Below are 24328 nucleotides of genomic sequence, written 5' to 3'. Positions count from 1 at the left end.
TCTGTAAGCTTCTCTCTCAGCTCTGATAGAGCAGTTTCCTCTTTTCAGTGCAGGTCCCCTCCAGAAGAGGGTGCCAACTCTGTGTTGGCGCTATGGTGAAGATCAATATCCGTAGGAGCTAAGATGATGTCGCCTAACTCATGTCCATTCACATGCTGACAAAGAGGAAATAGGAATATTCCCCCAAAACTTAATTACCCCAATAATTCTCTTAAACAGTTTTAAAAGGGTATTTTATTTAACTAATCTTGAGGCAGGCCACAGAGGCTGAAATATTGATTTTTCTAATCTTTGTGGAATCCTGTAAGTAAATGAAATACCCTTCTTAAGAAGCTTAAGAGAACTGAATATATGTATTTTGAGAAATAGTCTAATTTTGTTTTTGCTATTGAGGAGCAGCTCCACTAATATTAGGGAACTAGTGTTCAAGCTCGTTCTGTCTGGGTGCAGGCTTCTATCTATAGTCATGTGTTCAAGCGAAACACATTCTTTGGTCGTTTAACAAAATTATTAGATATGCAAAATGTAAATCTACATCCTATGTCTGGTTTTAGGGATCAGGTATGTGTCTGTTACATAGCAATGAACATTGTAATTGATGCGCTGTGGAGTGCTGCATTCCATGTCCAACATCAAGAATGAGAAGGTTGCAAGTCATCTGGATATGATTTGTACCAGCTTATAGTCCTGACTGTGAAACAGTTCTGTTTAAAAGATACCATTGAACTGTTTTTATAGCTTTGGAATCTTTTTCCTCCCCATACTTGTAACTCCCTTTAGAATGGTGTGTTCGCAGTTTTTTTTAAGGCAGTAGAATATGCCTTGTAAAACTCTTCTTTTCTGGCAACAGGCACGTTTTAAACAGAAGCTGTCCGTGAAGGAGCTGGGGTTCTTAAATGTGATGGAGTTCGTTGGGGCCCTTAATGATATTCTCTATGTTGAGCGCAAGGAAGGCGGACAAGACTGGCTGGTCTTTGATCTTGAATCCAAGTGCTTAGCAGATGGTAAGTGAGGTTTGTATGTCCATGTTTCACTGTAGGGCAGGAGTCATCAAAATACTGCTGGTGGGACAGATGTTACCAACGAAGATGTACAGCAGGGTCCCTTAAAAATGGGATCTGTAAAAGAGAAACAGTGTCTACAAGTCTCATCATGCAATTCATCACCTTGGTCTAAACAGAGTAGCGTTCAGAGCACGATGCAGCATTACACACTAGGAGCTTTGCTCATTTCTTACCATTGGTGAGTGGATTTGTCAAGCCTGAGTGAAACTCTTAGATTTGACATTTATATTCAAAGTTAAAAACCTATTGAGATGAATGGGGGGACTTCACATCTGTTTTAGAATTACTGTCTGAGGCTGTCAAGAAAACAGAATAGCATAGATCGGGGTAGGCAATCTATGGCACGTGTGCCGAAGGTGGTACGCGAGCTGATTTTTCAGTGGCACTCACACTGCCCGGGTCCTGGCTACTGATCCGGGGGGCTCTGTGTTTTGTTTTAATTTTAAATGAAGCTTCTTAAACATTTTAAAAACCCTATTTACTTTACATACAGTAGTTTAGTTATATATTATAGACTTATAGAAAAAGACCTTCTAAAAATGTTAAAATGCATTACTGGCACACGAAACCTTCAGTTAGAGTGAATAAATGAAGACTTGGCACAACAATTCTGAAACGTTGCTGATCCCTGGCTTAGGTTCATTGCCAGAGAGTATTTTCACAATAAAGGCTAGCCACCCCTCCCCCTTTATTTATTTATTTATTTATTTTAAATCAAAGATTAGATTCTGCTGCAAGTATTGGAATCTGCGACCAGTATCACAGCAGTGGAAAGTGTGTGGTAAAAGTGCTGTCCATTTGAATTGTGAAGGCAAATCATCTGCTTCTCCTTCTCTTCTCTGTGGAGGGAAGCTTGCTTTGTTGGCATCTTGCAGATTATGCTTTAATGCAGATATTTTTGAAACCTTTTTGTTGTGGGTTCAGGAGGGAAGTTTTTATCAATGAGTTTTGTAGCATGTGCCACTGGGCAAGGAAAGAGTTTTTTAGTGTTTCTGCTTTTGTATCTTGATGTACATCAGTTCTTTTTCTCATTGCTTTCTGAAGCCCAAATGGATGTGTTCTCCTTCCTTTCTTAGGGCCTTATCTACAGACGCTCCCCAACTTACGCAAGCGTTCCATTCCATTCCGGAATGCCTTGCGTAAGTCGAATTTTGCATAAGTCAGGAACGTATACCCAATATTTATAGACGCCAGAAAAAAAAAAAGCATACAGAACGTATGGAACTTTTTCCATAAGTGCGCATTTCAAAAGTCGGGTTTGCGTAACCTGGGGAGCGTCTGTACGCTAAAGAAATTGATATCAGTGTAGTGTGACTTAGCAGTATAAACTGTGGCATTGTAAGCCCTGTTTTACAGCAGTATGGTGTGTCTACATTGGGAATTTGTGCAGGTGTAATTATCTTGATGTAGTTACGCGAGCGGCAATTTCTTTATTGGGTTAAGTCACACTTGTGTAAGCCCTGCATTACTTCAGTGCAACATATTTGCGCTAGAGTAAGAGCAAAGGTAAATTTCCTGAATGTAGATGGAGCCTTGGAAAGTTACAGCTCTAGCTTTTAAGACAAGTGTGAGTTTCATCCTCTAACAGAGCACATTTGGTTCCATTAGATAAGCAATCAAAGGATGAGATCTGTCAGTCTGATTCTTTGACATTTTCACTAGGTGCTGCTGAGCTCAAGGTCTCCAGCTGGGATTTCCATTCTGAGAACGCGGAGGCTCTGGACCTGAAAAAAAGCCAAGTATTCGATGTGGTAAAAAAGACAGTGAAACCAGTGAGTGTCTTTCAATAATGTAATGACCAGGGGTGCTTTTCAGGTTTGAAAGCTGTGATTTGTGTGGCTGGCTGCTGGGGATTTAAATATCCCTTCAAGAGTGTACTGTTGCCAGACTCAGCCTTGCAGAGTCACTAGAATCTTTCTGCATCTGTATCCAGCCTATCCAAAGCCATCTTACCTATGGACATTGTGGATTCTCCATCACTTGAAGTTTTCAGACTGAGATGGGATATTTTCCTAAAAGATATGCTGTAACTCAAATAAGAAGCTATGGGCTTGATGCAAAGAATACTGGGTAAGGATCTCTGGCATGTTATGAATAGGGTCTTACAAATTCACAGCCATGAAAAATGCATCATGGACCATGAAATCTGGTCTTTTGTGTGCTTTTACCCTATACTACACAGCTTTCATGGGGAAGACCAGCATTTTTCAAACTGGGGGTCCTGATCCAAAAGGGAGTTGCAGAGGGAAGTTGCAAGGTTATTTTAGGGGGGTCAGAGTATTGCCACCCTTACTTCTGTGATTACCTTCAGAGCTGGGTGGTGGGAGAGGAGTGGCTGTTTGCCAGGTGCCCAGCTCTGAAGCCAGATCTCAGCCAGCAGCAGCACAGAAGTAATGATGGCAGTATCATATCATGCCATTCTTACTTCTGCGCTGCTGCTGCTGGTGGCTCTGCCTTCAGAGCTGGGCTCCCAGACAGCAGCTATCACTCTCCAGCTGCCCAGCTCTGAAGGTAGGGCCACTGCCAGCAGCAGCACAGAGGTAAGGGTAGAAGTACCACAGCATCCCCTACAGTAATCTTGCAACCCCCCCCCTTCCCCACAACTCCTTTTTGGGTCAGGACCCCTACAGTTACAAACACCATGAAATTTCAGATTTTAGTAACTGAAATAATGAAATATACAAATTTTTAAAATCCTATGACCATGAAATTGACCAAAATGGTCTGTGAATTTGGCAAGGCCCTAGTTATGCAGGAGGTCAGATTAGAGCATCTTAATGGGCCCTTTTAGCCTTAATATTTATGAATTTGTTCATTCTGTTAAGTACCTTATTCCCACAATGCAGTTTCCACCTATGGTAGTTGATCAGGGGATCTTTTGAGCTCATCTGCTTTGCTTCTGCATTGTCCAGTAGGGATGGCTACCAGGTGAAGTGAGGTGCCTTTCTCTTTCTTTCTCCCTTGCCTCAACCCTCCATGTCCTGAAGTTACTTCTTTGGCACACACTCTCCTTGCTGGCACAAGAAGCAGTGTATACAGATGGAGTCTGAATCTCTGTAGGGCAGCAGAAAGCACTACCTCCAGGCCACTGCATGCACCCAGATAACTAAATGAAACCAAAAAAGATTTAGTTCACCTTTTCAGTCAAGTCCTCTCATGGAGGGGACTGGCTTTCTCCCTTCTGGGGTTGCCTCTAAGTTTTGATGACAAAATAGTTTTTTGTGTTTAATAGCTTATTTTCCAGGCTCCCAGATGGGAGCTGTTCAGAGGTCACTCTCAAATCTGGTGTGAGGTATCTGTTCCCCATTTGCTTTCTTGGTGGGCGTAACACATACCAGAGAGAGTTCTTGGAATTTCTCTGTTCCCAGAGAACTTTCTGCTGACAGATCTCCTCTGCTGAGCCAGTCAGACACAATGGTTAATTGGAATCTTTGCAATGGGTGAGTCAGGCACTCCTTCTCCTTCATTGTGGGTCTGAACCACTCCAATTAAATCTTCCAGCCCTCGTCATTTGAAGACCTCAAGAGGAAGGGCATTGCAGTAGGTCTTAAGCAGTGCTTAATTTGTGCCAGGGCTGAGCCCTTGCACCTCTAGGCTCGGCAGTTCAAAGCCCCGGAACCTCTGGGCTTCTCACATTTCTTATCAAAGTAAAATTATTGCTTGAGCACGAGCACCAGCACCTCTTTCGTTACAAATTAAGCACTGGACTTAGGCTGTACGGTGCCACTTAGAATCCTTTCCAGTAGGTATTAGGACAAGCCCCACCAGCACTGGGTTTTATCTTAATGGGGCGGTTGCTTGTCCTTGTTCAGTGCACCCACAGCACCAGCATTTAACCATCTGTCTGAGCACCAGATCCTTTTACTCCTTTTCTTGGTTCTGCAGTATCGGGATGTGGAGGAGCTACAGCTAGCATGGGAGATAGCAGAACCAGAGATCCCCCCTGATGCTGTTCAGGACAGAAGCCTTTATTGTCTCCCTGCACTGGACAGTAGCACCCTAGTGGGTGTCTTTGTGGAGTACATCATCTCTCCTAACCAGTTCTACATCCGGATATGTAGCAGGGAAACGTCTGAGATGCTGGAGGACATGATGATTGAGATGAGGTGAGACAGCATTGTATCAGCTTTGTGCTGTGGCCTGCTGTGCAGATTCTTCATGAATGTGTATGCATGTGCTATGCTGCTGAGAGAGCGTGGCACCCAGCTTGCTTTTGTGGTTGGTATTGGCTTGGGTATGTTGGTGCAGATGTGCATGCACTCTGCTCGTTCATGTATGCCTAATACTTACTCATTCCTCTATAACTGGCAAACAAGAACTATGTTTGGTGGCAGTTAAGGCTGCAGCAGGACACACTTCAGCCACCCAACATTTAAAAGCATGGAAATAAATAGTTATGGCAAAGGACTTACTTCACACTTTCATGTTGCCTACAACACTGTTGATATAGGACCCCTTAAGGCTTTCATGTCCATCTCTAACAGATACCAAAAAGCACTACTTACCCCAGCTTCATCAAACTTGCACAGTAAGGCAATACCTTAACAGTTACTTCCTGTGCTTTTGTATCAGCAGATCAGCACATCTGACTGTCATGCTATCCATGCATTTGGGAAAGTCATTATCTAAAGGTTTTGTGTTAAGTAAAAGGTTGTTACGACTGGGGTACATGTTGCTTTCAGGGATAGTTATGAAATGCTCTTTAGCATCATTACTGATGCATAACTCATATTCTAGGAATTCATGCATGAGGAACAGGAAAATAACTAAAGGACTGCTCCCAGAATGTGTTAGATTTCTTGCAGAAGGAGTACCAAAAAAGTGATACAATCTTAATGAAAAATTGCCAAATAGGGTGACTTTTAAATGCTTATAATTCTCTCTATTCATTTTTCATTGAACCACTATGAAAAATTCAAATAGATTCTGGTATTTTTTGACATTTCAGCAAAATAAAGGTTGACAGCTTCTGTTAAAAACTGAACTCTGAAACACAGCTCTAACTATACTTTTTACGTATACTTTTTTACATACTGCTGTGCAAGCAACCTGGAACATCACTGGCCCCCTTAACTCTCCAGCCTGGGCTCCATCTCTCAATGCTTTGCCAGTGACAAGCAGCAAACTCCTCCAGGCACTGTAATCACTCAGCCATCAGCATGCAGAGGCACACCCAGCTAAGTGGCATGGAGAGCATTCATGCAACTCATGAACTATACACAGGGAAACACCAGTAAACCTCCCAAGTCCCCAGCATTGCACCCCAGAAATATACTGTCTTCCACTGCTCAAGATCTTCTCTTGAACAATGGAAGCTCAGTAATTAGTTCGCACCTTCATCAAAGGAAAGTAGCTATGCACCAGCCTTTGTAATCTGAGCAGATTCCACAAGCACTTTGGACAGACTTACTAGTAAGGATAATACATTCAGATAAGTTTATTAACTACAGAAAAATAGATTTTAAGTGATTATAAATACGGCTCAGATTTTGTCAGAGATATTCAGTAAAAATTACGGACAGGTCACAGGCAATATACAAAAATTCACAGAAGCCCATGACCTGTCAGGGATATTTTTAGTAAAAATCACAGACAGAATGGGGAGGGAAAGGGTCCAGTGCCCACAGTGGCTGGGCTGCTGTGGGGTCCAATCCCTGCCCTGGTGGGTGGGCAGCTGTGGGGAGCTCAGCTCCCCAGAGGGAATTGGAGCTCTGAGGGACCCCTAGGAAGCTCTGGGGTCCCCCTGCTGCAGAGCTGCTGTGTGCCTCCACCAGCAGGCGATGAGAGCTGTGTTGCTGCCTGCTGACAGTAGTCCAGCCTTGGGGCAGAAAATGTCACGGAGGTCTCTGGAAGTCATGGATTCTGTGATAATCGTAGCCCTAATTATAAATGGTAGGCACAAAGATCAGAGATAGTTACCTTAAGAAAACAAAAAGTAAACTCATTATCTAAATCCTAAACTTTTAGACTAAGCAAGAATTGAATCAAACAGTTTTTCTCATCTCACTGAATGTTGTAGGCAGGTTCTGGTTCTTAATTCTCAGTCTGAATTTCCCTCCCAACATGAGACCAATCTCCTCAGTTCTTAGTCTTTGTCTTGCCATTGTTCTTGTTGTCTTCGGCGTAGGTGAGGGACAAGAGATGGTTTGATGATGCCACTGTCCCTTATTTTATACTCTCAATCTGTCCCTGGAAAGATACTGGTCCAGGCATGTCCTGGTGGGCCTTGCTGAGTCAGAGCTGAGCAATCCCGATTGTGTGGTGCTTGCGCAACTGTCTCTTACAGAACTGTAAATCTCTTGTTTACAATTCCCATGCTGATCAGTGGTCATTAAATGCCCATCTGGGTGTGAGTCACCATCCCTGTTGTCACTGGAAGGCTAGCAGTGAGCATATCCCACACTCATAGCACGTTTCAATAAGAACCATATAGCAAAATCTTATAACATCATACATAATGATATACATATTTTGACAGAACAATGAGTTTCAGCAGATCATGACCTTTCATATGATACCGTGCAAGGCACGCTTTATTATGAAATATCACAACCATATACTGTTGAATATGGGGATTGCAGGATGCTACTTTGAAGTACAGTGTGTCACAACTGTACCTACTGTATTTTCGGGAAGGCTAGTAAAATCCCTGTATGTGCTTTATACTCAAGCCTTTGAATTTGACTGTGTTCATCATAAATATTTAAAGTACCTGTGTATTCTACCCATGTGCTATAAGAGGATGATATGGAAAGGTCACCTTCACTGTTAAGGAAGATCTTCCTTTACATTGTCATTCCTAGATCTTATGTTAACTCTGAAAACTGTTCTCAGCTCTGATGTTTTACATAAGGCTCCTTGAAAGCTCGTATCAGAGAGGGTTAAAGGAAAACAAGGAAGCAACACTGTATTGAAGTACCTATGGAGTTCTCTCTCTACTGCTTCCTGCTGGGCACTACCTTTTTCTGTGGTGTCTTGCAGACGATGCTATTCAAATAAAAACGTTTCTGACCGTTACGTCATGCCGGAGGCCTTGGTCCAGCCTGGCCATCTTTGCTGTGTTAGGATTTCGGAGGACAAATGGTGGTACCGAGTCATCATCCACCAGGTGCTCAGCGAACAGGAGGTGGAGGTGTTCTTCCCAGACTTTGGAAATCTGAGGACTGTCCAGAAGTCTTGCCTGAGATTCCTCAAGTAAGTTAATTGCGGTATTCTGGCTAAGGATATTCTGGCTAAGTGCTGCCAAATCTTCTCTTCTGGAACTTGCCCCTCTTTCACTCCCTTTGGGGAAAGCTGCATAAACACTGTCAAAATAGAATTCACAGTGTTTTCTAGACATATCTGGAGTTGTCATTTATTCTGGGGTGAATGTAGAGCATCAGTTATCCTTATCTTGAGTTGGTTGGAGTGGAGGGAAGAGAGCTTTTTTTCATCTTCCTCCTTTCCCAGCCTCCGCACTGTTCTCCTGTCTCCTCTGCCTCTCTGCATGGGGGCTTTAGCACTAATTGGACCAAAAGTCATAACTATTGGTCTTTGTTTAATGAGCTGCAGTGCTGAGATACATTTGGCATGGGGCAGTGTGTGGGAACTGGCACTGCTGTTGTCTGTGCTGTACCCATTCTTTGGATGCAGGATGTTGATTGCCAGGGCTGTTCATCTGGCATTTTTCACAAGCATATAACATTAATTAAAAAAAAACAAACTATGAAGTGGCTGTTGGAGTTGAAGGTCAAGAGGCTAAATGGCTCACAGAAACTTGTACCATCTGTGTTTTTAACCTTTGGTGTATGATGAAATGATGGATTTGATTCCTGTTGCAGGTGCTGCTATTCAAAACTTCCTGCCCAAGCTATCCCTTGTTCCTTGGCGTGGGTGAAACCCATACAGGTATGTATCCGCGTACAGTTTTTCACTTGTGTATATATAATGGGACTGTGCAGTAGACATTGGCCTCTTGCCTACTTGAAATAAACTGAGTAATATTGATGTTGACAATCACTGGACCTGATCCGAATCCCATGAAATTTGGTGGGAGTTTTGTTGTTGTCTGTCAACTTATCATTGTTCTCTTTCTGAATATTCATAACATGCTTGTTTGCATTCTGTCTACAAATGGACAGCACCTGTAGAGGTATTCATTATGCCATTGAATAAGTTTTCTCCTCTGCCCTGAGTCCTCTGTGACCCTTCTGGAGCCTGGGGAAATGCAGCGCAGTTTTCTCTGCTTTAGATATTTGCTTTACTTGAGTGATCCACATTTATTCAAAACTTCCTTCACAAGTAGGGACTGACCAGGACCCTCTTTAGAGTTAGCCCATTACCCCTTACAGCAGGATCCCTGATTTCCTTTCCACTCTAACTTCAAAATAGATAAATAAATTTCCATCAGACTTTCTCAGAACAAAAAAATTTGTCTGGGGTGAAAAGTGTATGAAAGAACCCCAGAGAGGAAAGGCTTTCTAACAATAATATATTTTGGGTTCTTTTTATTTCCTTCACATTCTAAGCATTTAGGTTCAGATTTTCAAGCTTTTCTTCAGGGCTAGAAACTTTTTTTATAAATGAAAGCTGAAATTCTTCTTTAGTCATGAGGCTTGCAGCAAAGCATCGTATATTGGAAGACTCCTGATAAAACTTCGGGAGCTGGCCACACAGTTTCAGTCTTTGAAAAATAAGAGCTTAGAGTGCAAATGGCTTCCCAGTGGTAACTCCAGCTTTGCAGCCTTTGTACATTTTGAGTAGTTTAATTTAATTGAGTGTTGGTAACCTTGTCAGATTCAGTTTGGTGCATTTTGCCTATCTGCTGCATCCTTATTACACTTACTTCAGCTAAGCCTTGCCTGGTTGTGCCCCTGAATCTAGCTTGCCTTCGCCCCTTTGCATCCACGCTGAACTTTCTAGGAGTGAGAATAAGCATCATATGGCTGCCGATGGGCTATTTTGTAATAACCTGTTTATCTCTTTCTTCAAGGGGCATTGGACCACCAATGCCATTCTCCAGTTCTGGAAGCTGTGTAACCTGAAGCCACTGGTGGGAGTGGTGGATGAATATGTGAACAGTATTCTTCACCTCTTCCTGTGTGACACTACCGCTGATGAAGATACCTACATCCATCAGGTCTTGAGAGCAGAGGGCCATGCTGTCATTTGCAGAGAAAATATTCCCTCCAAGGTGAAGAAGGGCAGAGGTGGCGAGTTTGAGCTAGATTGTTCAAGGGAGGGGCTGTAATATGGTGGGAATTTGGATTATGTAACATGGAAATTTTACTTTAACAAAAAGGAAATGCAACAGGAACTTCCAGTGCACCTTAAAATGTCACTCATCCACGAGAGGAGTCTATTGGTGCAGTATATTAATACAATAGTCCTTTATCTCATAAAGCTTAAGTTCACACTTATCTTAAGAAACAGGTTTTCACAGCGTGAGCACAATCAGACATTTGAACTTCATCACCTAACCACCACTGTGTAGTGCTGCAGGGTTCATGTGTGCTTTCATCTCTGCTGCTCAGTTGTTTGAAAAGCTGCCAGGGTTCCATTGATGTAACACAGAGGATTCTTTTGGTTACATTTGCTAACCCAGGTTTAGGAGATTCTTAATGTGGATATTTTAGTATCATTTATTGTATACTCATGTACTGTGGACAGGGACCTTATATAAATATGGAAAAAATAGATTGAGAACTGTAGACATTCTCAACAGCAGCCCAGAACTGGGATAGTAGTGAAGAGCCTGTGTTACAGGGCAGGATTAAGGTACACAGGTGCAACTGCCTATAAGATACTTGCCTTTTCTATGCCTGGCTCTCACCAGTTCTGTCAGTCTATCATTTTTAACAGCACAAGATTTGCTCAGAAAATGGACTAGAACATTTAGTTCTAGATCTTTGAAATTGATGAGGTTTTACTGTCTAGTTTGAGGTCTGCTTGGAAGTCTTCTGCTTTGTGCTTATGTTTGTTAATGAAAGAACTCAAACTGTTGTGCGGTTTTGGTACTTTTGCTCTGGAAATATCAGTCTCAGGTGATTTAGCTGTAATTAGCTGATTTGCTTGAAGCACAAGGTGAATTACAAGAGGTAAATCTCCAACCTTGTCTGCACTGGCTGCTGAAGCCCAGCTACAGCATACTGAGTTTATACACAGATCTAGGGGTAAAGATGCTAGTGTGATTGATTTTTTTTTTTTTTTCCTGGTAAGTGTACAGTGGCCTATGCTACAGTTCCACGCTAAATGGATTATGCTCCAGCACCAGATTATAGTTTAGAAAGGGGGTTAGGCTGTTAAACAGTGTGGTAAAAATGTATAAGTATAATATAGGTAAGAACAGCCAACACCATGATTTGAAAGTGAGAGTCAGTACTGTTTTATCAAGAACTATAAACAAAATCCCATTATTTCAAATATCAGTAACAGGCAAAACCCAGGGGCCTTGTGTCCTTTGCTTTAATCAGCATACTGCACAGTAAATCTTGTGGCAAGAAGCCTTGCCATTTTGGCATGTGTTGTGTCTAGATATCATTTGATGAGTAGTTTTGTCACTGTGGAAAACCATTTAAACTTTTTGCAACAAGGCAGACTCTGCCAGCGTCCAGATGGCTCTCAAGCTAGCTCCCACTCAGTTGAGTAGCAGGTTGCTGCAGTTTGAAAACCGTTTCAAAATCTTGCTCTAGTTTTTTTTCTTCATTTTCTGTTAAGTATAACACACTTTATTGACTGTACTGTACTGTTTTTTATTTTTAATAGGGGTTCATAGAACAGAACCCCTCAGAATTGTACCTGCAGCCCAGTCCGAATGATGGATCATCAGGGTCACACCTTCCCTTACAGGAACAGGAATCTTTCTGTGAAATCAGCAGGGCAGTGAATCCAGAGCTGAATGAGAGTGAACCATATGCCCAGGTGGGAGGTTTTTAGCTCTTCTGTGTCTAAGACAAGATGAAAAACAGCTGTTGTGTTGGGAGATTCTGGTGGGTTGGTACACAGTGTTTTAACTCTGTGGCATAAAAAAGCAAACAGGTGCCATAAGAATAAAAATGTTTCAGATGGGACACAAGTATCTCATCTAATGCTTGCCTTCGTCTTTTTTATTTTCCTGCCTGCTTGTCTGGTCTCTTGACAGCTCTTGGGTACTCCATAAACTTCTAGGTATAGAGCCTTCTTTGCTCTGAGACGCCTGTTCTACTTACCCTTTGAACTCAGACTTTTACTTGGCTGTTGAGTTCAGATATTGTACCTTGGAATCAGCCTTGACTTCAGACTTTTCCCTTTCTCATCTCCTGTGTCTTCACTTGCTTTCACCTTCATCATAATATTTAGCTCTTTATATAGCACTTGACCTCCAAGTACTTTACAAAAAAGGAAAGCATCGTTGTCCCATTTAGCAAAGGGGAAAACTGAGGCACAGAGGGACAGTGACTTGTGTGTCACCCAGCAGGTCAGTGGCAGAGCCAGGAATAGAACCAGTGTCCTGAATCCCAATCCAGTGCTCTCTATCCACTAGGCCACACAGTGGTGAAATATTTATAAACCAATTTTGTCTATTTCTTTCTTACAGGCTTTTCTGTGGCACACTTTATCAGGGCGTCTGAGCACCTTTTGAGTAGATCATAGCATCATAGGACTGGAAGGGACCTTGAGAGGTCATCTAGTCCAGTCCCCTGCACTCATGGCAGGACTAAGTATTATCTAGACCAGCAGTTCTCACACTTTAGCAACCCAAGGACCCCTGTTTTGATTTAAAATTTTTTGCAGACCCCCAAGCTCTCTGGTCAGCCCCAGGCCCCGCCCAACTCCACTTCTTCCCCCAAGGCTCCACCCCCACTCCACCTCTTCCCAGTTGTTCCCTGGCATGCAGGAGCCCTGGAAGGACGGAGGAGGAGTTGATCAGTGGCGCTGATGGCCCTGGAGATGATTGTCCCCTCCCTCAAGCGCACCTTGTCCCCCCTCCTGGGAGAGTGGAGGAGGAATTGATCAGCAGGGCCCATGGACCCCATTCTGTGGACCCTAGTTTGAGAAATGCTGATCTAGACCATACCTGACAGGTAATTGTCTAACCTGCTCTTAAAAATCTCCAGTGAAGGATATTCCATAACCTTCATAGGCAATTTATTTCAGTGCTTAACTACACTGACAGGAAGTTTTTCCTAATATCCAACCTAAATTGCCCTTGCTGCAATTTAAGCCCATTGCTTCTTGTCCTATCCTCAGAGGTTAAGGAGAACAATTTTTCTCCTCCTTCCTTGTAACAATCTTTTATGTACTTAAAAACTGTTACCATGTCCCCTCTGTCTTCTCTTCTCCAGACTAAACAGACCCAATTTTTTCAGTCTTCCCTCATGGGTCATGTTTTTCTAGACCCTTAATCATTTTTGTTGCTCTTCTCTGGACTTTCTCTAATTTGTCCTCATCTTTTCTAAAATGTGGTGCCCAGATGTTGAATTGTTCCTTGACCTGAGTATTCTAGGAACCATTTTTTAATCTCTCATAATATAACTAATTTAAAACTAGTGTAATAAATCTAAGCATCCTGTTTTAAACACCATGCACAGTGCCTAGCACAATGACCCCCATCTTTACTGGGGCCTATAGGTGTTACTCTAATACAAATGACAAATGATCATGCTCTGCTCTCAAGCAGAATGAGAGCTGTGTGTCTGCATTTGGAATCTTATAGTTAATTATCTTGCACAATATAAATATTGTACATGTACTGTACAGAATTGTACCTTACTACTTTTGTTTATGCTCTTTTGAAATAATAGATGTTATGGGTGAGTCCTTGGTTCACTGGGTGGATGGTTCTACATATTTTTGTACAGTCATTTATGTCAAATACAATAAATATTTTAAAATCAGAATTTAAAAAAAAAACAAGCCAACCATGTACAGTCGAGCTGAAATAAAGTTGCTGTTCTCTTTCTAGAGATCTCAGGTTGACCAGAAGGATGCAGTGTGCTTAGCACCTGAAGGAAGGGTACAAGAATACGCCTGCTCTGTGAATTCTTATTCTCTTACTTCATGGGACTTACAAGGCAAAAATTCGCAGGAAAGTCCAAATGGAGAGCCCAGAAAGCCAAAACTGGAAATGCAGGTGAGGTTGGGTTTTTTTTCCAATACTGAATAACTTAATTGAGGTTGAGCTGAGACTGTCCCTTAATCAGCTTGCAGCTGACAGTAAGGCTAGGGCAATTCCAAAAAGCATTTTGCAAACGTGTTTAACTGCAATGAAGGGTAAGGAAGAATAAGACCTAGAGAGGAGCTCCCCAGAGGAATCAAGTGTTGGTGACAACTTAAAACTGCTGTAATAAAACTGCAAACTTTAAATGTTGTTCAGGAGATGTTTGCAAAGGTGGTTAATCTTTATACTTACAGGTGGTGGCAAGGTATTAGGATAGGAACAGTTTTGGCAATGAAATTTTGCAGACTTGGGGATGACAATATGAACTAGTGTTAGTGGAGAAGAATGCTCTTAAGCAAATAAATGTTAACTTACTAGCATGCATTTAAACAAAATGTAAGTAGAAGAAAACAGTGGAATTGAACCTCCCAAGAAACCAGATTCTATACATCAGAGTATTCCGCTCATCCACAGAAAGGAGCAAAATGCTGGAACTACTCCATATCTTAGGACAAAGAATGGTGTTGCGGAAATGCTGCTAGTGTCTGCTGTATTAAAAGCTTCCAGACTTAGACATGCAATTACTTTTCTGTCCATTTTAAAGTACAGTAGGTTCTGTTTAATCAAAATCATTTTTCTAATTTATTTAGTTAAACTGGTGTAGACCTTTGTGTGGACACATCTAATTAGCTTTGATTTGACTTAATATGGCGTGCTGGTTTACTGGTCAAGGCTTTGTCATATCACTTGAGTTAGGAGAAGATTGAGTCTGTTTGCTTCCTTAGAGCCTAGGAATTTTTCCTCTTAATTTCCAAATTTCTCCTGCTGTGTTATAAGTGCAGTGAAGTATTAGCACAGACTTTCTTAAACTGCTACGTGCTGCTATATGTATCATTTGGCAAAGGGTTATATGGTGTGATAAGTGCTTTGGGAGGGATAGCTCAGTGGTTTGAGCATTGGCCTGCTAAACCCAGGGTTGTGAGTTTAGTCCTTGAGGGGGCCATTTAGGGATCTGGGGCAAAAATCTATCTGGGGATTGGTCCTGCTTTGAGCAGGGGGTTGGACTAGATGACCTCCTGAGGTCCCTTCCAACCCTGGTATTCTATGAACCTTCTATTTATTAGCAACCACTCGGTTCCCAGTAAAAAGTTGTCATTTTTCTGAAGGTTGCTAGTAAGAGGAGGGAAGGCTTGCTGGGCTACAGCCAGGGATGAATGCACTGGGACATGCTAAGCACCCTGCCCTGGATCTGGGTGTTCAGGCTTAACATGTCCCAGTGCATCTTTCCCTGGCTGCAGCCCCACGATCCTTCCCTCCTTTTACTAACAACCTTCAATAAATGACAACTGTGAAAAGCCTCGTATCCAGACTGCAGTGGCCCTCCCAGCTACTGCCCTGTCTGTACCCTCCTCTCCCAACTGCAGGCAAGCTTGTGGGTCTGTACCCAGGGAAGTTGCCATAAGCGACATGCCTGTTGCCAAAATGCAAGTCTCGAACTTAAAGTCAGTGGGATGAGGTTGGTTCCTAGGCATATGTTCCTATTAACGGGAAGTTGTTAATATTAGTATTGCTATTAAGCAGTATCCACTGTAACTATCAAACCTCACTGAACTCTTGAGGCTAAGAGGGGTATTTAGAAAATGGAAAGATGGACAAGGATACGGAGAGATGAGTTCCACTCTCTGCCCTTTATTAAATGGTTTCTAGGTTCTTCACATAGTCTTATAGAATATCAGCTTGAGTTAGTTGCTTTTTTTAAAGGGAAGTCCTCATCTGGACATACCATCCTTAGAGCCGGCGTCTGTGATCTCAGACATCTGGAATGAAAAGTGGTTGCCTCTGCAAACCTTACAGAAGCAGACTGGTATTGGCCATGACACCTTGCAATTGGATACTGTGATATCTTCCAGCCAGACCTCCAGCCATGAAGGCAGGAATCAGAGCCTGCAAAGCAAAGAGCAGCTGCAACAGGTTACTTCTAATCTTTCGTGGAGGGAGGAAAATGGACAAATGCCCCATGGTGACATCTGAAAGGGATTTAAACATCTTGTGTATGATGCACAGTAGGCTTCATATGCTGATTTAATGGGGAAACCTGGCCAATACCCTAAAGCGGAAGTGTGTACGAAGGGATACCCCATTTTGTCCAGATCTGTGATTTCAGGGCTCCTTTCTTGCTGGCCTCCTACACCAACAACTTCAAGTTTTTGTGCCTGAAAAGTTTTTTGTTTGGAGATAAAATGAGAGGTTTAAGTCCACTTTCAATTAAGGGTTAAATAATCGATCCTTTAATGCTATTTCTCTCTTGGTTGCAATTTTTGCCAGATTTTTCATATGTTTCTGCCCTTCCCGCTTTCTCTCTTCTCCATACTCACTGTACTGAGTGTCTTAGGCAGGGCATTTTGCTGCTGCTGAAGAGACTTCGGATCATGTGAACATGACAAGGACAGCAGTTGAAAAGTCAAAATACCCAATCCAGGAGACACTGGATCTGGGAGAAGTCCTGGAGTCCACTGGGGGGCTGAAGGTAAGTACACATTTTCTGGCCTGGCATAATGGTGTGTTTTGTTTTAAAATTATTTTAATAGTCCTGGAAATATTTTTTTGGTCTTTATTAAATTGAAATTTTAGTCGAAATGAGACACAAATGTTTTAAGACAATCCACCTACCTCTGCGTCTAGATTCTTACATTTGTGCCCGCCACCAGTTTGTCTGAGTGCCTCCCAAATTAATCCAGTTATAGCAAGTAACATTAAACAAAATGTAATGTCTCATTCTCATTCAGTACCTTTGTACCAGAGAGCCATGCTGTGACAGTGTACCCCATAAGGCTTTATGGGGAGGGGTGCTTATAAATGTATGTATGATATAACTGGAACAGAGTTTTGCTACTTATGCCATTTAACACATCTATGTAAAGGTTATAATCTAGTGGTTATGTTCATCTTAGTTGTATGCAGGTACCATTTGTGTGTTCAAAGTTATGAACATTGGCTGTATATTTGCTTGATTTCTAAGTAGCCGTAGAACACTTGGTCACTTCTTGGGAAAGGAATATGCAAGTTAAGTGCTCAGTCAGGAAGCACTTAACAGACAAAAGAGCTTGGAAGACTCAATCCACATAAGATCTCTACCTGAGGATGTTCAAAGTAGCATGTGGGTAATGGCTGCTACCTGCCAGTCCTGAGTCATGCATGGGCATGTGACTTGCCCATGTGATTCCAAATCTCCATTTTGTTACTGGATTCACACAGGGGGAGAGAGGGGTGTATACCCAGAAGAGAGAGTCTATTTAAACCATTGGGAGACCCCTTCATTTGGTCTTCAGCTGGCTAAAGAGGGAGCCTCTCCACCCCCCAGGATACTTGAAAGAAACTGGAACAAAGGACAGTAACTACAGGTGGTATGAGTGATTGCTGGACCCAGGCTAAAGGAGATTAGCCTGTTAAAGGGAGTATTCTGGAACTGGTGAGGATCTTATCTGTATTCAGTTTCATTAGACATAGATTTGCACATATTATTTTATTTTGCTTGGTGACTTACTTTGTTCTGTCTGTTACTACTTGGAACCACTTAAATCCTACTTTCTATATTTAATAAAATCACTTTTTACTTATTAATTAACTCAGAGTATGTATTAATACCTGGGGAAGCAAACAACTGTGCATATCTCTCAATCAGTATTATAGAGGGTGAACAATTCATGAGTTTACCCTGCATAAGCTTTATTCAGGGTAAAACAGATTTATTTGGATTTAGACGCCATTGGGAGTTGGGCATCTGGGTGTTAAAGGCAAGCACACTTCTGTTAGCCGCTTTCAGGTAAACCTACAGTTTTGGGGCAAGTAATTCAGACCCTGGGTCTTTGTTGGAGCAGACGGGAGTGTCTGGCTCAGCAGAACAGGGTGCTGGGGTCCTGAGCTGGCAGGGAAAACAGGAGCAGAGGTAGTCTGGGCACATCAGCTGGCAGCTTCCAGGGGGGTTTCTGTGATCCCGTCACACATGTCATGCTTTGATATGATTGGCAGTCTCTGCTAATAGAGACTGTGTGATCTGCAGGAGTGAGCTGAATGGTTCAAGGTAAATCTAGATTCTCTTACAGAACTCTGTGAGGAAGTGTACATATCTCCTGTCTGCGCTGCATCTCTCTAGTCAACAGTGTTGACCCTTCCTTTTCATGTATGCCAGTGATGATAAAGGGTAAGAGGGCAATGAAAGAACCCAGAAAAGAATCTTTATAATATATAAATGTAGTTAGCAGTCTAGACTCAGCAGCTTAATATTGGTGTAATGCTTCAGCCTGATTGTGGAGGGTGCTTGTCAGCTTCCACAGAAAGACACTCTGGCTGTTTGTTTTCCCCTGGCATACTTTTGGTGTGACCAGTTCTGTTATAGGTGGGGAAATCTGTGAAATCTACTCTGTGTAGTTTCACACTGAACCTGATCTTGCATCAGGGAACTTAGCGGGAGTTTTACAGTCAACTTCAGTGGGAGGAGGAGCAGGATCTATGTTAACAACTTTAAAAGTGCGTCTATGGCTGAATTTATTTGAAGCTGCTTAGTCAATATTGCCAATGCCTCTTACTGCTTGAGTTAGGGGATTGAAGTCAGGATTCTTAATAGTAAGGTTGAGGAGGATCATTTGTGGGACATGTGGGGCACAAAGTGAGTGCTGATACTTAAGTGGGATAATAAATAATGACTATCTAATGCAGGGGTCAACAACTTTTCAAAAGTGGTGTGCAAAGTCTTCACTTATTCACTTTAACTTAAGGAGTCACGTGCTGGTTATACATTTTAATAGTCTTTCTATATTATATAACTAAACTGTAGTACATAAAGTAAACAATATTTTCAAAATGTTTAAGAAGTTTAATTTAAAATTAAATTAAAATGCTGATCTTATGCTGCTGGCCCACTGCCGGCCTAGGGTTCCATTCACCTAGTTTGGCAGCGGGCTGAGCGGGGCCAGTGGGACCTCGGCTGGCAAAGGGCCGGCAGCTGGGATCTCAGACCGGCAGCAGACTGAGCAGGGCTGGCGGCTGGGGCCCCAGACTGGGGGTGCAGGTGGGAATGTGGGTGGGGAGAGGGTGCAGGAGCTCCTGTTTGGTGCTCAGGGTGGGGATGGGTATGTGGCAGGGGGTGCAAGAGTCAAGGCATAGGGTGTGGGGGGTGCAGGAGTCAGAACGGGGGCTGGATGTGTGTGAGGCTGTGCAGGAGTCAGGGTGTGGGATGGCTAGGTATGTGTGGGGGTGCAGGGGTCAGGGCAGAGAGCTGGGTGTGTGTGTGTGTGTGAGGATGCAGGGGTCAGGGCAGAGGGCTGAGTGTGTGTGTGGGGGGCGCAGGGGTCAGGGTAGAGGGCTGGGGTGCTCGGCTTGTGGGGCTGCTCCCAGCCCCCTGGCATGAGTGACTCATGGCAGGGGGCTGGAGGGGATATGTCAGATTCTACCCCTTTCCCCAGGGCCTCGTCTATCCCCTCCTCTTCTCTGCCTCCTCCCTGGAGCAGCAAGCATGCTGCGACTCCATTCCCCCTCCCCCTTGCAAGGGCGATCAACTGATCTGCGCAGGGAAGGAGAGGATGAGGCACAGGAAGGCAGCACGCTGGGGGAAGAAGCGGGGGTGGGGGGAACTTGGCTGCCAGCAAGACCAAGCTTCTGCCTCCTGCCCCCGCAGGAGAGAGCTGCGCGGGGGCAGGTGCTGAGTGGGGCCAGGACGCCAGCAGGTGGCAGGTAGCAGCATGCCATTAAAAATTGTGTGCCGCAGGTTCCTGACCCCTGATCTAATGGTATAAGTTAACATGACCATTTATGAATGCAGAGTTTGGGATGGACAAGAGGCGGGAATAGTAGAGGGGCATAGATTGTTCTAGTGTTGGTGGCAGCAGAGGGATCAGGAATGATCAAATACCTACAAGTTTTTTGTGCATTATTACAGCTCATTAACTGCAATGAAGAGGTGGTTAGTGACTATGATGAGAGCCGTTCTAATGGGGTATCAGAAACCAGATTTGAGAGGATCAAGGGAAGAGCTGGAAGAAATTAGGGGTAGGAAAGATGTAGGCTTTCCTGGGGTGGGGATGGGGTGAGGCTTTGTGAGAGCAAAGAAGTTGGGATGAGGAAAGTGTCACTAAGGTAATGAGAGACGAGCAGACAACATAGCTTGTGCAAGCGGAGGTGGGGAGATCAGAATGGATGATGTGAGAATGCAGAGTTCCTCATGCTGACTCAGACATAACCACACAAGTATTAGACAGCTGATCATGTGGCTTTAGGAGCCTAGGAATCTCCCTACTGGAGTAGAACAGTTCATCTAGTCCAGTATCTTGTCTGACAGTGATCCCGGACAAGAAGAAGGTACAAGAGACTCTAAGTGACAATTACGGAAAAAACTTCCCTTAGGAGAAGATTCTTCCTAGTCCCCCATCAGTTATTAGTTGGCTTATGTCTGGAGCCTGAGGGTTTCGATCTTTTGTGCTTTATCTCAGTTCACTATGGATTGTTCTCGTGCATTGACTGCTGCATATTGAGCAGAGGTTTCCATTGAACTATTGACATCAATGGCCATGTCTTTCCCAAGTGGTTGGTTAATTTGCAACCGAGCAATGTCAGTTCAAATTATTCTTTCCAAATGTGCATTACCTTCCATTTGTCAACACTGAATTTCCTTTCTGTCCATATATATGCTTCCTAGTTTGTTTACTACTTCAGGAGCTCCCCACAGTCATGTCTAACCTTGACTGTCTTAAAAATTTTTTGTTTCTATTGTAAATGTTGTCATTTTACAGTTCATAGAAATGTCGGAATCTCGAGGACATCTAGTCCATCCTGCCATGCTGAGGCAGGATTACATATACCTAGACCAGTGGTTCTCAAACTTTTTGTATTGGTGACCCCTTTTGAACACCAAGCCTCTGAGTGCGACCCCCCCCGCCTTAGAAATTAAAAACACATTTTTGATATTTAACACTGTTAAATACTAAATTTAAACTCTGTTGCTTTAAAATGAATTTACCTTTTCTCACTGTTTTTAAATTAAACCTAAAACACATTTTTATCAAATTAAATATAAGTGGAAAAGTTATTTTTAAGTAGGATTTTATTTTAATACTTGACAGCAATTAATGACCTGAAGCAAGTAATAACCCTCTGCATGGCTGGGCTCCACCTGACAACCCCAGTACAGGGGTCGGGGCTCACAGCTCCTCTCCTGGTTGGGGTCAGGACTCACAACCCCGCATGGTGGTCAGACTTGGGGATCGCAGTCCCACTCCTGGCCAGGGTTGAGGTCGGGACTCGCAGCCCCATGGAGGGGTCATACTTGAGGATTGCAGCCCCACTCCTGCCTGGAGCTCACAGCCCCACTCCTGGCCAGGGTTGGGTTCAGGGCTCGCAGCCCCATGGGAGGTCGGAGTCTGGACTCACAGCTGCGTGCCCAGGTCAGGGCTCGCAGGTCCCGCAGCTCAATACAGGGGTCGGGGCTCGCAGCCATGCGATGCCGTCAGGGATCACAGCCTGGAGAAGTAGTCGGGGCTCGCAACTTGCAGCTGCACACTGAGGTTGAGGCTCATGACCCCCCACATAACCGACTTGTGACCCCCAGTTTTAGAACCAGTGACCTAGACCATCCCTGACGTATGCTTGTCTAACCTGTTCTTAAAAGCCTCCAAGGATGGGGATTCCGCAGCCTCCCTAGGTAGCGTCTGCCAGTGCATTAACTCATCCTTATAGTTAGAAAGTTCTTGAAGTTTTTTTTCTTATGCTCCCTTTTTCCAGTAAATTAGTAAATACAAACATCAGTCCCAGTACAGATCTGTGAATTAAACTAGAAGCTAAGGTTTTATTCAACTAAAAATTGACTGAGCAGCATACCCAATCTCAGTCCAAACTGCCTTGTGCTCACACTGTCACTGTCAGTCTTGCTGTGCCTGGGGCCTCTCTCAGCTCAAGAACTGAGGGTTTTTTACAGCAGACCATTAATATCTTATTAAGACATGAGCAGAGATGGAATTTTGTATGTTGCAATAAGTAGCCACCGTCCTTGGAGAATGCAGAGGAGGTGCTGCTCTCTGGCCCTGATTTTGTGCAATTGGCCAAAAAAACCCAAAACAAACTCCGAAACGCAATTGCTAGAATTCCTTTCCAGCTATGTCTGGATGCTTAACTATATGGTGACCAGGACAGCTGATGAACTGTAGGTGCACTAACCTCGCTCTCTGCTCTGTTTTATATTTGATTGCAGACACCAGCCTCTCTTGGAGATTTATCAGATCCTGCTGTTTTGTCCAAGTCACTGGAAGAGTTTTATGTCTCCCTAAGCTGTTCCCAGCCCTCAGCAGAGCCTAGCCAACTGGAGACTGATCAGAACAAAATATCTCTTAACAAGGTCCAGCTTCTTACACCACCAGCTGCTTCTGCCTCACTTACAACAGCACCTGTATCTTTGGAGAAGCAGAATGGTACTGTGGATTTGTCTGAGTGGTTTTGTGAAAACTGAAGGGGTATTAGTAGTGTGCATTCCACTGCCCAGTTTGAATGCTGGCCCTAGCTCTGCGATCCTGGTACTATGTTAATGGCACTGGTGGGTGTTCCTTGGTATTATCTGAAGTCCATTACAGTCAGACGCTGGGCTCGGGAATCCTGGGGTTAGGGCACTGGTGTATGCAAATGCAGACCTTGAATCTTGACTTCTTGTTGCAATAAGTGTCAATAAGTGACTGTGGGTTGATGCAATACTTCAGGTTGACCCCATGTGCAGAGAAGTGGATTCGTGTGTATTTTGTGGGGATGAACTTGAATTGAGGTTTATTCCTCTCTTGGTTCATTTCCCTGCCTTATCCAGATATTTTTCTTCTGTTACGTTTGTCCAGCCCTTATCCTAAATATTTTTGCCTGTCTGTTTCAAGTGTTAGAGTTTCCCAATATTAAATGGACTCTCATCTCCTGGCATTTAAGGGATTTCATGTAAAACCATGGAAAATGAGAGAGAGCGAAGCCCTTGTTCTTTTTAAGTCCCTCTTAGCTCCCATGTGTCTGTCCTCTGAAACATAAATTGATTTTAACTTCACAACACCCCTTTGAGGTAATGAAATATTTATCCACATTTTACAGGATAAAATAATTTAATTGCCCAAGGTTGCATAATATGTCTGTGGTAGAGCTGAGAATCCAGTTCTCCTGAGTCCCAGTCCAGTACCCTATCCATTAGACCATCCTTCCACCCTTGTCTCATTTACTATGCAGGGGAAGTCATTCCAGAGACGGTAAAGAGTGAGGACCTCTTGAGGACCCAAGTTATCACACTGAGTAGCAGTAACAGCTGCAGTAACCGAGGGGCTGAGGATCAGAATTCTCTGATTCTAGCTGCTGAGCTCCAGGTCTCCCAGAAATTCTACGTCCCTCGCAGCTCACCTACCGCAGCATTGGGAGCTGCTGCACGCTTGGCCACCTCCAGTGGCCTTTTTCACTGGTTCACTGTCTTGAGAAAGTTGGAGACATGAGGAGGAGGAGGAACCCCAAGCTGTATGGTTTCTCAAGAAAGGAGTCTAATCCACTTGTACTGCATCAGACAAGATGGAGAAACAAAGCAGATGCTCTTAGAGGGGTTGGTTCTCCTGTGCCATTTCTTTGTCCATAAGAGTTACTCATCCTCCTAGGACATGCCTGTGTGTATGGGATAAATGTTGCTTTTATTTTCAGTGGAGATTGTTATATTCCTTCTGTTGTACTGCTGCGTAATGACTGTGTTCTTTTTAATATAGTGGTTTGAACTGTGTTTCAGTGTTGTTGTGTTGCATGTATGAACAGTCTCCAAAAGGTGGAGGAAGGAAACTGGGGTCAGATTTGATGTGTTGGAAACAGACCATCTTTTAAAAAAACAAACAAACAAAAAAAAACCCCAAAATCTCTTTCCCCTCACCTCTAAACCACTTCCCCTCAAACGTGTATTGCCTTGAGCGTCGCAACTTATGGCTTATTGTGAATAAGGATTTTTAAAATGCAATGGATCCATCACATAATCCTTTTCTTGGTAGTACAACTACTGGCCTCATCATAAGTCAGCCATCCAGCCTGTGGTGAGCACTGCTAACCCGTAAACAGCCTACCTCATGCCCCACTGTCTTGCTGCATCTACATCAGGGGTTCTTAA

The 24328-nt window shown here is 43.4% G+C and overlaps 1 protein-coding gene across 1 annotated transcript in view; it reads left to right on the top strand.

The window, feature by feature from the left end:
* The window catches only part of TDRD5 (tudor domain containing 5), a 31456-nt gene extending 7499 nt beyond the window's left edge, over positions 1-23957 (top strand). The window contains exons 6-17 of the mRNA XM_075068286.1: positions 851-1004; positions 2727-2836; positions 4950-5170; positions 8046-8258; positions 8885-8951; positions 10036-10236; positions 11808-11963; positions 13987-14154; positions 15943-16152; positions 16574-16708; positions 22421-22637; positions 23422-23957. Of these exons, the coding sequence (XP_074924387.1) occupies positions 851-1004; positions 2727-2836; positions 4950-5170; positions 8046-8258; positions 8885-8951; positions 10036-10236; positions 11808-11963; positions 13987-14154; positions 15943-16152; positions 16574-16708; positions 22421-22637; positions 23422-23678 (2109 nt within the window). The 3' untranslated portion in view covers positions 23679-23957. The remainder of the gene's footprint in view (positions 1-850; positions 1005-2726; positions 2837-4949; positions 5171-8045; positions 8259-8884; positions 8952-10035; positions 10237-11807; positions 11964-13986; positions 14155-15942; positions 16153-16573; positions 16709-22420; positions 22638-23421) is intronic.
* The last annotated feature ends 371 nt before the right edge of the window (positions 23958-24328 follow it).

This window comes from Chelonoidis abingdonii, chromosome 7 (genome assembly GCF_003597395.2).
Source record: "Chelonoidis abingdonii isolate Lonesome George chromosome 7, CheloAbing_2.0, whole genome shotgun sequence".
NCBI classification, from domain to species: domain Eukaryota; kingdom Metazoa; phylum Chordata; order Testudines; family Testudinidae; genus Chelonoidis; species Chelonoidis abingdonii.
Note: the sequence above shows the minus strand (reverse complement) of the source record. Positions and strands in the feature narration are given on the sequence as shown.